The sequence below is a fragment of the Macaca fascicularis genome, chromosome 8 (assembly GCF_037993035.2).
Source record: "Macaca fascicularis isolate 582-1 chromosome 8, T2T-MFA8v1.1".
Classification (NCBI taxonomy): domain Eukaryota; kingdom Metazoa; phylum Chordata; class Mammalia; order Primates; family Cercopithecidae; genus Macaca; species Macaca fascicularis.
In genome coordinates, this window is record NC_088382.1 from 68,131,677 (window position 1) to 68,149,926 (window position 18,250).

The window sequence follows — 18,250 nt, forward strand, 5'->3', positions numbered from 1 at the left end:
TGTTCTGTTGCACTAGTATGCCTCAGCACACCTCAGGAGCACCACTGGGGTGGACTTTCCTTGAACTGTATCTGTAAAAACGTTAGAAGGTAAAAGTTGGCCTTCCCTGCATCTCTACACCTGGTTCTACATTTACTTCCCATCCTCCGGTCATATAGAGTAGATGTGTCAAAAGAAACCAGACTTTAAAAAGTTGCTGAAAAAGTGGAGAAATGATTTACTCATCTTTGTCGAAAAAATTAAAGTGCCCAATTAAAACAAAATAATGGAAACCTAGAGCAAGAGGATACTTTATTAAATAACATTGGAAAACCTACTCTAGGAAGCTGAAAGAGTACGCTAAAATATGACTAGAATACTGGAATCAGAAGTTTAAATATTATTAGGAAAAGTCTGTGGTTTTAAAAAATTTATAACATGATAGTGTTGTTGTCCAGAAGATTATTTTGCTTGCAATCTGGAGCTGATTGCTAATGGCAATACTAAGGTCAGAAAGAGAAGATTCAGCCATCAGAATTATAGATGGTGAAGGATTTCACCATGGAGATAAGAAGGAAAAAGACACAGCATTCAGTAATTGGAAAAGTGCAGGTCCTGAAAGGGTGGTGGTTTTGACTTAATGTTTCCAGATGGGTGACACTCTGATTTCATACTTTCTGTCCAATTTATAGTGTGCAAAATCAGTCTCTTTTGGTGCGTGCCTTTTACTCCTCCATTTGCTCTTTCATTTTCTCCACTTTGCATTCTTTACAAGTTATGCTCACAGTATAAAAGAGGTTAATGAAAGTGGTGATGTGCTTGGAAGAGAAGGAAAAGGGAAGATGTTGAAAAGGAGAGCATATCTTATTAATTAAAATGAATAAATACTTTGGGAGACCGAGGCGGGTGGATCACAAGGTCAGGAAATCGAGACCATCCTGGCTAACATGGTGAAACCCTGTCTCTACTAAAAATACAAAAAAAATTAGCTGAGCGTGGTGGCGGGTGCCTGTACTCCCAGCTACTCGGAAGGCTGAGGCAGGAGAATGGCATGAACCCAGGAGGCAGAGCTTGCAGTGAGCCAGGATTGCACCACTGCACTCCAGCCTGGGCAACAGCGAGACTCCGTCTCAAAATAATAATAATAGTAATTAATGTCTAAATAAAATGGATAAATAAAGGAGGCAATGGAATGGCATTGCTGTTGGTTAAAAATGGCTCAGGCAGAGGGAGCAGCAGGAGTGGACACAGTGGGTGAGAGACCACTGTAGTTGTAGTTCTGTTTGGCTTAAGCCCAGGGTGCAGAGGAGGAAGGGAGCAAGGATTAGAGAGGAGAGTGTATACTTCCTGCCAGCCACTTCTCTGTAGTCAAGTGGGAAGCTGGGAATGACTCATCCTCAACATGCACCTCCTCCCGCTTCGCATCCTGCCTGTCTCCCAGTTCAGCCCAGTGTGTCTCTTAAACATCCCTTGAAACTGTCCACTCTTTTATCCATCCTAAAGCCACCCTCCTGGTAAGAGTGAAGTAAATGAAAATGCCTGTGTGCTCTTATTTAACCCACTCAAAAAACCCTAAAAAGGTAGGTACTATTGCTATCCCCATTTTCCAGATGGGAAATCTGAGGCACGAGAAGATAAAGTGACCTCCCCAAGGGTACTCAACCATTACAGGGCAGAACCATAGGCAGTGCCATATTGGGCGGTGCTCAGAGCCCAGCTGCCATGTCCCCTCCCCTGGGAAGCTCTGACCCACCTCTCTGCAGCCACACTTAATCCCCACTCATCCTGTCCCCATACTGCAGCCAGAGGAGTTTAAAAAAAATACACGTATGACCATGTCACTAATGCTCAATTACCTCATAAAATCCAAAGTCATCTGCCTTTCCCCTATACCTAGCTGGCCTCTTACCGGTGTCCCCTAGCACTCCAAACCAGCCATCAGAGTGTCTTGAATGTACCATGAACTCAAAAGCTGCCCTGATGAGGGATGGCCTCGCCTCCTGGGTCTTTATTGGAGTTCGTCTCCTCCTTACCCTTCTTTTACCTTCAAGTCCTTTGCCACAGTCCTGCTGAATTTATTTTCTACATCATTCATTCAATTCACATTTATCAAATGCATTTTGAATCTTTAAGTTCAGGATTTTTCTATGTCTTACACATAATTACTCCACCAATAGGTAGTAATTGATTGAACACAGCCATAATTCAGTGAGTACTCTTGTATTGTAAGTGCATCTGTCTTCCATTTGTAAAGAATCCAAAAGTTAACATTGCCGTGGGAAACTGCATTTTTAGTTCAAAGACAAGAATGTGACTGTTCTTAAAAGGGAAGCCAAGAGTATAGATATGAGAGTGATCGGAGTCAAGTTGGAACCTGATGCTTCAAGTCAGTATGCACAAATACTGTTACCAGAAAAATCAAAAAGCAGTGTTCCAGAGAACAGTTTTACACATATTGTAAACGTTTTGTTATCTGGCATGTTAGGAAACTAGAAGAATCAGTTCTAGAATTCTTAATAACTTCAAAGGTAAATTGCTTCTTTTATTTGCTCCCAAGAATGTTTGAGCTGAAGACATTTTTCAGCTCACCAGATTCAACACATTTGTTTTTATAGATAAGAAAATCAAGACACTTAGATGTCAGGTGACTTAGAGCTCAATTACTCAGGCTTGCTCTTTCAGTAACCCCCTTTTCCTGCTGTGAGACACAGGGGAATTACTCATTCTCACATAGAAACTTCTGTGGGTGAATCCAGGTTGTGTTCAGTTCCCAGGGCCCTTGCTCTAACTCCATTGCTTTCTTTCCTACTTAAAATTTAAAAACTAATTAGGCATTTAACTATCCTTTTCTTTTTCGTTACGAGAAGCACTCTTTAAAGAGGAACTAACAAAACAGCAGCCCGAATTTGGCCAACAGTGTTTTTAATATTGAATTTTTAAATCGGGAGAGTTTGTGCAGAGCTCTGGATTTGCTGCTGTGTCAACAATGAACCACATTCCCCATGGCAGCCCGTAGCTGGGAGCTCCTTTCCCCAGGCCACACACTCTCCCATTATCTGCCTGGCCTCAGAGGCTTGGAGGCACAAATTGCCCGGATTACAGGAACTTTGGCTTTAGCATTTTTTTTCCAAATAAACTGTGTATGAGGTTCATTCTCTATATCTAACCACCTCCAGGATTGCAAATGTTCTTGAGTCTCCCCAAGGTTATGGTTAAGCTGAGGGTCCTGTTCACCTGACTGCACCTGTGAGGAGCTGGCAGATTGGAAGTTAGAAAGGTTCAGGCCACTTTGGTTTTAAAAACTTGGAATTCTCTGAGATTGCTATTTCTGTGCCTAAAAAGCTCAGACTTTTGCTCATTCAGAGACAAGAAACTTTGGCCTGTTTCCTCTGTGCTGGAGGCATTTGGGTTCTAATGGGATGCTGGCTAGCACAGAAATGGGCTTCCCCCCTTTCCTGTTGCTATACTCAAAGGCAACAAACAGCATCACCTGGGATCTGGGGAGAAATGCATAATCTGGGCCTCACTCGAAATCTACCAAATCCGACTGTGCTTTAAGGAGATCCTCGAGGGGTTTACAGGCCCATTAAAGTTTGAGAAGCACCACTAGAGTGAGTAGTGGGAGATAACATTGCTCTTCTTCCTTGTCCTTGGGTCCTTTGTCCCCCAGCTGGCTCTATGTGCCATGTGTTCTCCCTGCACAGACCAGGACTCCCCCACAGATGATGTGCTCCCCCCACCACCCGCCGCCACCATCACCCCCAGGCCAGATTGCATTTGAGTTCATATCTGCTCTGATTTGCGAACCATTTAGCACTTTGGCTTTGCCAAGTTTATTTTCCCCAGTCCTTTTTATCCCTTCATGAAATTTTCAAATGGATGCTAAACAGGGTAGAATATAGCCAAGATGGTTTGTGAATGGAAGTTTCTCCCACCCACAGGCTGTGTTCTCCGTCCTGAGTCATAAGTCAAGGATCAGGCAAGGCTACATAATTATTTTTGTTGATGAAACCCTACGGGGCCAAGATCTAATTTTCCTTCCTCAAAACAACACGAAGCCCCTCCCAGCCTGGCGGTTTGCCTGACCATCCCATCAGCGCCTGACTGTACCTCAGGGGGCCTGTTCAGGACATCAGAGGGCTGACTGCAAGGCCACAGCCAGTAGAGTGTCATGTGCCACAGTGTTCTCTGAACAGACCTCATGGTTATCTCGTACAAAGTCTGCACTACAAAACTCAGAGTATTTCTCCAGCACTATATAGCTCCGTCCCTGCCAACACTGTTTCACACTAAAAAATAAAAGAACCAGAGTTAAGGATTAAGTAAATATTACAAGAGACAGCAACCTAGGTCACCTGCTTATTTTTGAAGTAGGTTTACTTTGTTGGCTAAACCAGGTAGAAAACTTGGATTATGCCTTAGTATCCCACAATACCCCAAACAGTATATTTAGTTTGTTCTGTTGCTTTTGGGTCTTCCAATAAGATGATGTTGTTTTTTTTTTCCTTCCCAGAGTTCACATCAAATCTATAAACTCTAACCATGATCATGTCAAAACATCATCACTGTTGAAAATTATTAGGGAAATTGGGAATAGCAGAGGAGGAGTGGGAAGGGGTAGAAGCCAAAAGGAAATGAAGTATGAAGTACTTGCAGGTAATTGCTATTTCTGACGTAATTCTTTCACACAGGTTTTAAGATAAGTAATTGTTGAGGGGTGTGGAACAATTGCGAGTGCTAGAGGAGCCGTCCTGAGGGTGTCTGCCACATGAATATAGAAAGCAGTGTGCAAGGAAGACAAGCAGCTTTCTGGAAAATGCTTCCTAGAAGATAGACTGGTGTTCCTCACTCTTGTGAATCAACAGTCAGGCTTTTTATTCAGTGTTGCCAACAGTACCAAAGCCTACCTCAACAGACATGCAGGTGTGCATGGAAGGCCACGCCAGTGGTGTAGGTGTTTTAGGCTTCTGGTCCAAATATGATAGAACTAGAAGAGAAGATGGTTAGAAGAGAAGCACAGGCCTGCATGAGGAGGAATGTTACATGAGAACTACAACTCATCTTCAGAGAGCATTGGCCTAAGAACAGTCAGTGCAGGACCATAGAAAAGTTCACTCATTCACCAATATTCCAACACGCCATTTTGAAACTGGAAGTAACTCCTTCATTCTTAGATCCTCAGAACCTCATGATTTTAAAGGAAGAAGGGATTGAAGGAATCTTGTCCAACTAACTCGTGCCCCAGGAGAAGGGAGGTGAACTTTGTCTCCCACTGCCCACTGGGTGGTATTCCCTACTCTAGTCCTCAGGCACAAAGCTGAAGGGTACAGATCTTGGTCCTGCCCCTCACTGTGCCCCCAGACCTTCTGGTATTGCCCTGGAGTCAGCCCTCTCCTAAGATTCCCGGGTATGATGCCCTCGGAGTTGCACGCTGGCCCAGGCTCTGCTGCCTGCTCTGGCTCTGAGTCTCCTCTGTAAAGAGGATGAGATTGTGCCTCCAGAGGAATCAGGGCTCCCTTCTGGCAGTTCATTCAAAATGTGTTCAAAGAAACAATCTCATTTCAACTTAATGGGAGGAGGTGTTTTTTTAAAAAACCGAATTAAGGTATCAAAATAGAACCGCACAATTAAAGGAAATTGTTAACGTAGGTATTGCCTTGGGGTTTCTCAAATCTTGCATAGGAAAATATTTTTATGAGAACAAACCCCTTCGCAGATTACTAAAATTATCTCTAACAAAACCTGGTGATGGGTTGCATTTAGAGATTTAAGAATTTCAGAAAATTATAAGGAGAAATATCAGCATATCTGGTTGTAATATGACTTTATTTATTTTGTCAATTAGTTATTTGGCATGTTAGTTGAATAGGTTACTCTCTTAACATTCCTAATGATAACCAAAGATGCTGTTAAGGTTATTAGCCCGTTGCTTTGGAGTGCTGATGCGTTTGTAAATGTTCTCGGCCTGCAGTAACAGGTTATGGGACGAATTGTTCCAGGGGCTGCAGGGGTAAGTGTTATATTATATGGCATATGAAATAAAAAGACTCCTTACAGAATTACAGTAGGAATATTGATAAACGTTCAACTATTGACAGGTGGGTTTCGTCGTTGTTGTTGACTTGGTAGTCAAGTTTTCCCATGAAAGCTTACCTATTACCCAAGTTTTCTATAGTATTAAAGTAACATATTGTTAGGTATGATTGACACTTTTAAGACTTTGTTCCTAGTACTGTTAGGGGATTTGGAAATATACATACCATAAAGAAACTTTTGATTTCTGCTCATTAAGTATGAAAAATTATGGATAACTTAGGGACAATCAAATTATCTACTCATATGGTAAATCTGGAAGTATTTCTAGGTTTCTTCTAATGTTAAAAAAAAAAGTAAGCTTGTGTTTAATGGGAGCAACTCCATGCACATTTGTGGTTTTCAGGAGAAAGTGTTTTTAAATATATTGGTTGGCCAAAGTAAGATAACTGAAACGTTGAGTTTTTGGGGTTTTTTTTTTTTAAACTTTGTAGCTTTGCTGCCAATCCCATTTCTTGCCCTTTTCAGTTTATGAAGTTATAAAAGGGATTGTTGTAAGTGTTCCTGAGAGATTGGGAGTACGGAGGGAGAAGTTTTGCTTCATTGCAAAAGAGATAATTCACGACGTTGCAACTGGGGGCACGGAAGGGATTCCTAGGAACTCAGTAGCATGTAATGAGCTGGAGAACCGGACTTGGCTAAGCCCTCATTCCTACGTTCATCTAGTATTTGCTGGGTTTTGAGCTAAGAAATGCCAACCGGGCGTGTTCAGAAGGCGGATCTCACCAATCCGGAGGCAGCTGGAAGAGTTCGCGCGTGGGAAACCTTAGCCCTTTCTTTCTTCCCAGCACAGCGTTGTGCTGCCGTGCGTCGGCACAGGCGGGGGTGCAAGGCCCGGGTTGTCCCCCTCGCGCAGTTGGGGAAACAGCTGCTGAGCTGCGGCCCGCGACCCTCGGCCGCGAAGGGGCGGGGCGGGGGCGCTGCGGGGTTTCTCTGTTGCTAGAGCCGTGATGTCACCCGCCCCTCCTAACCCGCGGTTGGTTGTTTTGTGTTTCAGCTCTGCCTGCAGTTGAACACAAAGACCTGGAGGAGACTCCCACCTCTTCAGGGAGAAGAAAGGAGGCAGCGAAGCAGATTAAAGGAACTTGTGGCTTGTGGCCTTTTTGTGCAAGGGCTGCCTGAAAGGGGAGAAAAGTGTATGAAAGCCACCGTGGCGGTTAATGAGCTGTGAGATGAGGCGCTGCTGCGGCCGCTGCTGCTGACACTCGCTCCCAGGCTGCACCCGCTGCCCTTGGCGCTTCATGTACATGTGTCTATTCAGGCCGTGCGGAGGCGTCCAGAAGAGCATCCAACACGGCTGCCGGGGAAAGACCGCCCACCATGCCCACGGAGACCCTACAGACAGGTAGCATGGTGAAGCCGGTCAGCCCCGCGGGCACCTTCACCTCTGCCGTGCCCCTACGTATCCTGAACAAGGGGCCAGACTACTTCCGCAGGCAAGCCGAGCCCAACCCCAAGAGGCTCAGCGCCGTGGAGAGGCTGGAGGCCGACAAGGCCAAGTACGTCAAGAGCCAGGAGGTGATCAACGCCAAGCAGGAGCCCGTAAAGCCCGCCGTGCTGGCCAAGCCCCCGGTGTGCCCGGCTGCCAAGCGCGCGCTGGGCAGCCCCACGCTCAAAGTATTTGGCAACCACGCCAAGACCGAGAGTGGCGTGCAGAGGGAGAACCTCAAGCTGGAGATCCTGAAGAATATCATCAATAGCTCCGAGGGCTCCAGCTCGGGCTCGGGGCACAAGCACAGCTCCCGCAACTGGCCACCCCACCGGTCGGAAACCACCGACCTGCACCGTCACTCCTTCGCGGAGTCCCTGAAAGTCTATCCCACGCAGGGCCGCGGCAGCCCGCAGGAGGGCGGCTCCCACGTGAGCAGGAGACTGCTGGAGCAGTCAGCCGAGTCCTTCCTCCACGTGTCCCACAGCTCTTCGGACATCCGCAAGGTGACCAGCGTGAAGCCCCTCAAGGCCATCCCCTGCAGTAGCTCTGCCCCTCCCCTGCCTCCCAAGCCCAAAATCGCAGCCATCGCCACCATGAAGTCCCCCGAGGCCGACCCTGTGGAACCAGCTTGTGGAGTCAGCCGAAGACCCTCCCTCCAGCGGTCTAAGTCAGACTTGAGTGACAGATATTTCCGAGTGGACGCGGACGTAGAGAGGTTCTTCAACTACTGTGGACTGGACCCGGAAGAGCTGGAAAACCTGGGAATGGAAAACTTTGCAAGGGCTAATTCTGACATAATATCCCTCAACTTCCGCAGCGCAAGCATGATCAGCTCAGACTGTGAACAGTCTCAGGACAGTAACAGTGACCTTAGAAATGATGACAGTGCCAATGACCGTGTGCCGTATGGCATTTCTGCCATCGAAAGAAATGCCAGAATCATCAAGTGGTTATATAGCATCAAACAAGCTAGAGAGTCACAGAAGGTCTCCCACGTGTAAGACAGTGCGTGGAAAGGAGGGAGGGTGGGTCTCTGTGCTTACGCAGTTGTAAAGGTTGTGAGGTCTCCTTGAAGTGTTGTGAGCTTCTCCACTCTTTGTGTTGCTTGTTGTGCAATGTTTTCAAGTTGCATGCCTGTCAACATGGGGACTGACCTGGCTTCCACGTCACCATCGCTGCAGAGCCTGGCCTAACACGCGTCATCTGCCAAAAGTTTCAGGCCAGAATCTAATTAGGGCTTTGCTCTTAAGCAAAACTGTTTACATGAAAATGGTATACGACTTCTTCAATATTTATGTGGTTCTTGTGTTTTTATATCCCGCGCTATTATGTCTTAATTAAAAGTTTTATCAACTGGCTTTTAAGTTGAGAGCAGAATCTTTTTGAAATAAAAAGCCACTTTGCCTACATGTGAGACTATTCCAATGGGACAGTAAATGGGATCTGCTACCAAACAGATAGTGACTGACCACACATAGAACCAGGCTGGGTTTTCTGTGGAATAAAGTGGTGAGCCTGACGTTAATCGTTTACATGTTGAAATTCTCTTGCCACTTAGTGAAGTGTCGCTGGGGTAACAATGCTAAGTTTTGTGTCCAATTCAGTGTGTAAATGTTGGTGGTTCTGTGTAATGCTGACCCCAAGGAAAGACAATCAGATAAAATGAAGGATGGTTAAATCTAGGAGGTTGGGTGTTTGGGGGTTTTGTTGATGTTGTTCTGATTTGGGATATTTCAGAAATTTTTAATACTATCTTTTGACAGAATGGCCACCCTAAAACAAATACTGAATGCCTTTAAAAAAAAAAAAAGTTGTGTTTGTTTGTTTTTGTCGAGAACTACTAATTTCATGCTGTTTCTTTCTTTCTCCCTTTGTTGTTATTTGATTTGAGGGAAGGGAGTGAGGCTTGTGCAGGTTTGAGCTATCAGAAGACATGAACAGAAGTGAAAATACCAGCCATATCAGTAGAGCCTCCCATTCAAAAGTGAACACACTTGGTAGCTGAACCATATCTGAGCAGCGTGATTCTGTTGTCTTGCATATGTTACTCTCTCAGGCTGTGGGTCTCTGTTACAGCTCTAGGAAACTGTAGAATTTCAATGCTATGTAGCTTTTCCACCCCATGGTCTCTAGTGCTGCCTATCAACTTGTCCCCTTTTTTTCCCAATAACCTGGCTTTCAGGTGGTACAGTTAGCTGTCACTCAGCTGACTCTATGATGTGGCAGCAGAGAGGGAAACCTACAAGTGGTTTGCCTCATTGCCTTTGCCACATCTGAAGTTCTCAGCAGCGCTACCTTAGACTTCATCAGCTAATAGGAAACTTTTTATGGTGTAAATGCTGTAAGACTTTGTACATACTTCAGTTGTTATGAAATCTTTAAAGAAAAAAAAGAAAAAGTTACACTAATAAATTGCTCTGGTGCAGGCACTAATGGTGGTGGTTTCTCTTTGTCCTTCTGTATTCTCCTTCCACAAAAGTTTGACTTTGGACTATGAATCAGAAGCAGATTTTTGATAGTCTTGAAGAAACATTATTTCATTAAGTTATATTCACCACATTCCAATTACTCCAAACACCAGTGTTCTTAATTGTGGCTCTAGCAATGTGCTTTTGCTAAAATGGTTACATCAGGGTTCCTAAAATGTGCTGCAGCATCTCAATTCACACTTGTGTTATTTTTGTCTTTTCTTAAACATCAGGATTTTTTTGCATCTTCCACATGACTCTTCAGTTGTAAATATTTATGCGTTCTCACCTTGGAGGCATACCTTCGAAATGTATGGCTTTGTTTTTATTTGTACCATCCCAACATCCGTACCTTGGCATGTTTTCACACACTGGCTCCTCCACTCCTTCCTTCATTCCTCTTGAAAATGTCACTTGTTGAGTGAGTGACTCCTTCCAGGTATCATGGTAGGCACAGGACTTTCATAGTCAACAACACAGTCTCTGCCTCAAGGAACTTAGATTTTCCCCTTTATTTTAAGAGAAATAAAATTCCTCTTAGTGGACATGTCCTATCTGCTGTATTTGGACAATGAGTATTCCATGATTATTTATTACATCAAGTTATTTGAAAATTAATATTTCTTGCAAAATTCCATATACTACGCAAATGTAAAATAAAGCCCTCTTTAAAAGGTAATTTTCAGAAACAAATTATATGATTCTCAACTATTACTGTTTATAAATATTTTCCTTCTCAAAAGCAAATGTGCTTCCTTGACTCTTTCTCCTGGTTTTGAATTCTGCCTGGTTTTTTTATTCATGTTCAGTAAAACTAAAACCCTGCTTCCCAGAAGAACTATTTTGGAATGCAGCTATGAGTGGGGATGATACAATGTGTTCAATATAATAGAATAAAAATAAGTTTTCTAAAAAAAAAAAAAAGAAGAAGCAAAATTTTCTTTCCTACCATTTGTGTAGAAATGTGGCCTTTTAAAACATACATGGCTTAGCATTGACATATTCATCTCTTTCAGTAGTATTCATCTCTTTCTAGAGCTACTGAAATACCAAAAATAGATATTATTTTCCTAAGGAAACCCTTGTCTGGGGAGATGAGCACTTAGCTAATTTACTATCACTGCTTGTGCTATTTGAGTCATAGACAGTGTTTGAATCTTCCAGTATTTCGCTACTGTGTGCAATCTGTATTCAGACAGGCCTATAAATCACCCCACTGTAATTCAGTCTAATCCTCTGTGGCCTTACTTGTACAACAGACAGATGTGAGGCTTTTGGTTCCAATGGAAGATGGGCGCTCTTTATTTTCTTTTTGTTCTTGAACTAGCATTTCTATAAAGAACTATTTTTTCAAATGCTTAATATTAAATCCTAAGAGTGTGGCATTTCTTTTGAAGTACTCTTTGTGATGGGCTCATTCTTCTAAGTTCGTGGAAGAGTGTGTGTGTGTGTGTGTGTGTGTGTGTGTGTGTGTGTGTGAATACTGGTATAAATATGGTGTCATATAGTTCACGTTTTTTTTTCCTACACAATGCAGAATGAAACATGATTGCACTAGATGGCCTTGGAAACTACCTGTTTCTTTCTGAAAACCACCAAATCTTAAGACAGTCCTCCCATATGCAACCCCTCTGCCATTGCCTTAGTTCATGTTCTCATCATCTCTTACCTGAACTGTTGATTCTAGAAGTTCCTAACTGGAAGTCTCCCTCACTCCCCAACCGGCCTCTTCCCCATTCCATTTCATGCCAGAAATATCATCATCAACTCTGATCATATCACTCCCCTGTGTAAAGACTTCCTCTGGCTTCAATAGGTTGCTGACAGGCTAATCCTAACTTCCTATAACAGAGGGGCATATGACTCTCAGATCTTGGTCACCAAGCCCAGGCCCCCAGATTCCAACCAAAGGGAAGTTTCCTTCGGAAAATTTTCACCACTGAATTTCTAATCTATTACGTAACAAATTGTCCCAAAACTCAACAACTTAAATAAACAATTATTTTTGTAGTTCCTGTGGATCAGGAATGCTAGAGTGGCTTAACCAAGTGGTGTTGGCTCAGGGTATTTCACGAGGCTGCAGACAAGATGGCAGCTGGGGCTTGACCACTTCCAAGATGGCTCACAAGGTATTAGCAAGAGGCTTCAATTCTCTACAGCATGGGCCTCTCCCAGGGGCTGCCTGAGAGTCCTTATAACATCTGGTTCCCCCTAGAGGGAGTGACCAAGGAGAGGGAGCAAGGAGGATGCCACAATGCCTCATACAGTTCAGTGTCCTGGATCACACACATTCAATATGTGTGATGGCTGTCCATCACAATCAGTTCACTAGAAATGGGTTACTAAATATAGCCCACTGTCTCAAGGAGAGGAGTGAGACACATATTTTAAAGGGAGGAATATCAAGGTAACTTATGGACATATCTTAAAACTGCCATTGCTGCGGAGTTTCAGTAGCTCTTCACCCTGGAAGGAATGTTTTCTCCTCCCTCCTTGACCACACAGACACTTGCTCTTTCAATACTCAACACAACCATCAATCAGTGCAATTTTTTTTTTGAGTTTCCGTGTTGCCTTTCCCCACTAGATTATATTTTTTGTCATGGCCATGACCCAGCCTTTTCTAGCCTAAATAGTGCTTTGTGTGAATTTTAAAAAGGTGTGCCTTCCTCAAAATATTTTATTCCCTGCCAAAAAAAAAAAAATGAAAACATCCTAATAAACATGCAAATCTCTAATGACTGTGATGCAAACTGTGGTCCCAGAGTTGGGCAGCAAGCAGCAAACACAGAAGCCCAGGGTAAATAAGAGGTTCTTAATCAGTATGTACTGACTTTTTTTTTTTCCACGTTCACGTCCTATGCTAAACTATAAATGTCACCACAATAAATCCAAAGTGATAGTTATTGTCCCCATTTTAGAGGTGAAGAAACTTAGTTCCATGGAGATGATGCACCTTAACCAAGATCCCAGAGAAAGAAATTTGCGGAGTGGAACTTGAAACTCAACTCTGATTCGAAATGTTTTGAGGAAGGCATGCCCTCCCTACAGTCCAGTTGAAGATAAGAAGAGGCAAACTGAGTGGGTTATGCTTACACACAGAAGGGCCCTTACATTCATTTTGGTATTTTTAACTGATGCCTGTGTGAAAAAACAGTCCTCAAGCAGTCAAAATTTCAGCGATTTCATTCGTACCTAAATGGGAGCCCATAAAGTTAGAAAAAAGACTTCAGCTCTTCCACTGTGGGTAACACACAGCCCACTGAGTTCAAAGAGACAAGGACATTCGAATTGTGTGCTTTCAGTTTTGTGTGGGCCATATTTTAAAATCGCATCCTGTCTGTTTTGATCAAGGACTTTTAGAAGGGTAGAGAAAAATGGCCACAATTCAACAATCAGGAAACACATTTTGACTATTTGGTGAGTCAGCATCACTGTGTTCTCCCATCCTTGCAGGTGTAGCTGGCATGTTCTGACCAGAAGGAGTAAAGAGGGTAAGGATGCTCCAGATAAACCGAGTAGATTTCTAACTCGGTAGTCAGAAGAGATGGCTAATCTCATCAGCATTTTGAACATGCCAAACCTGACTTGTCCACTTAGCCCTGTAAAATAACTGGGGTTCTCTCACTTTCTACAGTGCTGAACAAGAGCTGAGCTGGAAGGACCCCAAGCTGGGTGGCTGCATGTGTGGCTCTGCACAGGTCACCTTCGTGAGGGTTTCTCCTGTGTGTTCAGGTCCTGACCCCTTGCTTTGGCAGAAACTCTGGAGAAGGAAAAGCCAGAAGGAGATGGGCCTCGGCTGCCTTTTAGAACCCCTTCCTCCAATACCTGGGACTCATCTGCCTCAAAGTGTGCCGTCATTCCCTCACCTGGAAAACGGGGGAAGGCCATCAAATGGATGTAAGGCCTTGGCCTCACATCCTATGCTAAACTATAAACAACATTTGTAGTTCGTTTATAGTTTAGCATAGGATGTTTATTGCACGGATAACTGTTTTTGAAGCATTAGGATGATGTGTGAAGAATATGAGAATTCAGAGAAAACAGGGTTCGTGGGCAAGTAGGACAGCAAGTGAGGTCCAATGGGGGCCAAACACTTAATGGAACAGCATTTTAGGCTCTGTCTACCTGAGAGAGTGTTAATTGGGGAAGGAAATGAAGGGTTCTTTTCTAAATGGAAGGAATCTCCAGAAAAAGCCTCATTAAACTTTCAGATTGACCGAGGCTGACAGAATTGAATGTGGCCAAGTTCACACCAAGATACCATCCAAAGTTGTGAGGATAAAGATTATGAGAGTCTTTTACTAGTTGAACGTTCTTTTCATGTGACATTCATGAAACAACTATCAGCATGTCTTAGATGGACACTATGCTAAGCACTTTGTCACATTATCTCACTTTATTCTCACAAGAACTTTAGAAGTAAATTAGAATCCATCTTACTGATGAGGAAGCTGAGGATTAAGTTTCTTCTCCAAGGCACACATCCAGTAAATGGAAAAAGCGAAACACAAACCCAGGTTCATAAAACATTAAGACTCATTCTATCATATGAAAATGAATTTTTAATATCTAGGATGGCGGGAGCCACTTTTGCTTCTTTGCAGTAAGTTGCATCTCATAACATTTCTCAGAACTTAAAACACTGTTGAACATACTGGTTTGTGATTGTTTCATAGAGTGAGTGACTCAAAACTATTGAGCGTATGGGATCACATCAGGACCCATGTTTTTGGGTTCTTCTGAGAGGGACATTAGTAATAAATTGTCCCTCTCCATGTTACTGTACAAAAGAGAAAACAGAGATCCAGGTAAATAAGGTGGTGGACACAGCCAGGGCTGTAGGGCAAGGGAACTGGCAGAGGGGCTGGAACAGGGAGACAGATGCTCAGACCCCATGAAGGAGCCTGGATCAAAGAACAGTGGAGCCTCGCAAGGCTAACAATTCCATCGTGCCAAATAGGAGCAACCTGAATAACATAAACTCTTGTTTTGTTTTGTTTTGTTTTGTTTTGTTTTGAGATAGAGTCTCGCTGTGTCACCCAGGCTGGAGTGCAGTGGCACAATCTCGGCTCACTGCAAGCTCCACCTCCCGGGTTCACGCCATTCTCTTGCCTCAGCCTCCCGAGTAGCTGGGACTACAGGCGCCCGCCACCACGCCCAGCTAATTTTTTTGTATTTTTAGTAGAGACGGGATTTCATTGTATTAGCCAGGATGGTCTCAATCTCCTGACCTTGTGATCTACCCACCTCGGCCTCCCAAAGTGCTGGGATTACAGGCATGAGCCACTGCGCCCAGCCAACTCTGTTATTTTTAAGCAGTTTCCCTTGACTCAAAAACTATGTATCAGATATTTAAAGAAACTTTGATTTAGAGCTTTTCTGTTAATATACATTAACTTTTTTAATTAATCCTAGCAAACATAAAATACTTAATAAAGATGAAGAAATTTCTCTAAGGAAGTTTTTGTCAATTTTGGAAATGAGTACCACTATCTTATTATTTTATTAACTTCACCATCCATAGATGCCCAGTGATCCTCAAGATCTCAAGAACCATCTTTCCAGGTCTGGTTCCTCCACCTCCTTGTCTGCTGAGGTGGACATTGCCACTGGTTCTGATATCCCCTTCTCTCTCCTTCCAGGATCATAGGAGGATGGCATTTCTACACCCCGTAGCATTAGGTGTGGCCAGTGAGTCACCAACAGAAGCGACATGCTACAGATGGGAGGCAGCATAAAGAGCCAGCCCACGATTGTCTATCTTCTCTTCCTCCTGACCTGGCAACCAGCAGAGTCCCAGAGGGCAGAGCTTCCATTAGGATCCTGAACAAGGACAGTGTGGAACAAAGGCCTCCATCCTAACCCAGAAGGACTGTGTCAATCCAGGGTTATCCTTCTAAGCCACTGAGAGTGTGGGGTTCTTTTTTTACTGCGGTACAGCCTATCCTGTTCTGGTTACAGCCTCTGTCGAAGTGCATCCAATCTGTCACACAGGAGAGACCTCCATGCTGTCCCATCAGGAGGGGGTGGTAGGAAACAGAAACTGACCAGGAATCCACCTTTTCAAGAGTGTCCCCCAGATGATTCATGTGCACTTCAAAATTACAGTCTTTACTTTCACAGATGATTTTCCATGTTGCTAACTGGAAATCAGGTGAGAATACTATAGTTGCCAAATACTTAAAAACACTTTGATACATTTTAGAACCACAATTACAAGCTCTGGCTTTTCGGAGGCTTATTTTCAGAAATTTAAAACACACAATCAGTTGTACCTGCCCACTGTGACAAACTCAGCAGATTGGAATGAGATTGCAACCTCTGTCCACTTCCCATGTCCCAATGCATTCTGACCACTGTGATCTGTCATGAGGACCACCACCATAGCCTCTGAGTGGGTGTCCACCCTGCTCTTGCTTCCCTCGGTGTATTCCCAGAAAGCTACCAAAAGCGATCTTTAAAAAGCGGAAATCACATGGTGTCGTTCTGTGGTTTCCATTGCAGTTATGACACAATTCTTTAAAAATGCCAAACCTCAGCCTGTAAGGCCCTTCAGGAGTCCCTCACGACCAGGCCCCTTGCCCTCAGCCCCCATTCTCTCCACTCTCATCCTGCTCTGGGCTCCTTCTCTCTCTATGCTGGTGGAACCTATCAGCACTTCTCACCCCAGTCTCCAGGGGCCGAGATCTTGCCATTTGGCCTTAGTAGACTATTTTTCCCTTGATATTTGATCTTCCTGTTCCTGATTTGTCATCTTAAATTTTGCTTCAGCTGACACCTCTGAAGGCCCTTCCTGCCACCCTATGTAAACTAGATGCTGTGTTAATCTCCATCCATTTGTATTTCCTTCCTGGTTCTTTGTCATCTGAAGTTACCATATTCATTAAGTGACTGTCTTGGTCACCTTTTACCTCCTTTACCCAGTTCACTGCCTGGCACAGGGTTGTGAAGAGTAGGTACCTTTGGAATGAATGGAAGAATCCAAACGTGACTCCACAACTAAATCCCACCTGGTGGCTGTGGAGACCCCGCCAGCTCATGCGCTTCTGCCTCCCCTGCCTCTGTTGCTGACACCATTGTTCTACAAGAGGCAACTGGGCTTGGCATTGAAGAGTTTTCTTCCTATTTGTTCTTGGAAAATAAACTAGACAGCATGTTTGAGGTACTGGGGGTCCAGAATATGAAATTCTTTGTACAAAGAGATTTTACAAGCAAGTATTTTTCACTCCTTCAAAGCAATTGCCTTCAAAGGAAGGGGAAGTCCTGCTCACTTTGCACCATAGCCCAGAGCCAGGGAAGCTCTGCTGGGGGGGTGGGGCATGGGAAATAATAATCTAAGACTGTTGACATGAGCTGGATCTTGACACCCTCGTATTTGTCCCAAAGGACAATGAGTAGCATACTCCTTTTCTCTGCCAAAATACAAAAACTTACCCTTTATGCGAAAATATATCCTCGGGGTAGGGCTACTGGGTATTAACCATTGAAGCCCTCCCGGCAGACTGTTTTCCAGGAAAATTGGCCTCAGAAACACTTCCCATTTTAGCCTTTCAATGTGTGCACACTGACCTCTTCACCACGGGTTCACCATCCCGTTCTCTGGAAATTCTGCTCACTGGGGCAGAGGGAAACAAGCCATGCGTGAATGCAATTGCTCCCTCAACTGAATAAAACTGTGGTGGCTCGTAATTGATAACATATGGAAGTTCAACTGGGAAAAAGGGAAAATGGGAGGGAGAAATCTCATTACACCACCTCCTAGAATGCTTGGCTTAGCATGTTTTGCCTTCTTCAGTGTAAATAAATTTGAAGCTTTCAAGGATTTCTAGGCATACATAATCTTTTCTGGTCCTTTCCTCCTTTTTGTACTAGATGGAGAACAGCAGCCAGGTGAGGTATTTATGTGCCTCGCAAACCCAGCTCCCAGACAGGTCCTCTGAATGAGTCACGTCACTTTCCTCTATTGAGTTCTAGGCCATTTTAAGGACTTGAGCTACTGAGCATTTTATTTCAGTGGAAAACGTTTAGACATTCATTTATTAACTTCATGGGCATGTGGTTTTTCACTAACGGCTTTCCCTGTTTCCCCTCAGTGAGCTGACAGCTGCACATGGTTTAGGAATGTGTGGCTAAGGCCTGTGGCTGCAGGAAAATGACTCCACTTGATTTGGACAAAGGCTTGGTGTATTTTATCCATGTTTCAGATTTCTCAGAGCATCTCGGTGTTCAAGCATCTGATCTAAAACAAACTCACTTTCCTGAAAACCCCTAGCTC

General features: G+C 43.9%; 1 protein-coding gene across 8 annotated transcripts in view; it reads left to right on the forward strand.

The window, feature by feature from the left end:
- The window catches only part of FAM110B (family with sequence similarity 110 member B), a 161,984-nt gene extending 144,190 nt beyond the window's left edge, over window positions 1-17,794 (forward strand). For 7 of the 8 annotated variants that reach the window (XM_005563362.5, XM_005563368.5, XM_045398286.3 and 4 more), the window contains one exon: window positions 7,070-9,933. In XM_005563362.5, coding sequence (XP_005563419.1) covers window positions 7,393-8,505 — 1,113 coding nt within the window. In that variant the 5' untranslated portion in view covers window positions 7,070-7,392 and the 3' untranslated portion in view covers window positions 8,506-9,933. Of the gene's footprint in view, window positions 1-7,069; window positions 9,934-15,617 lie in introns of those variants that run through there. The other variant, XM_073998834.1, reaches the window with a different exon arrangement.
- The last annotated feature ends 456 nt before the right edge of the window (window positions 17,795-18,250 follow it).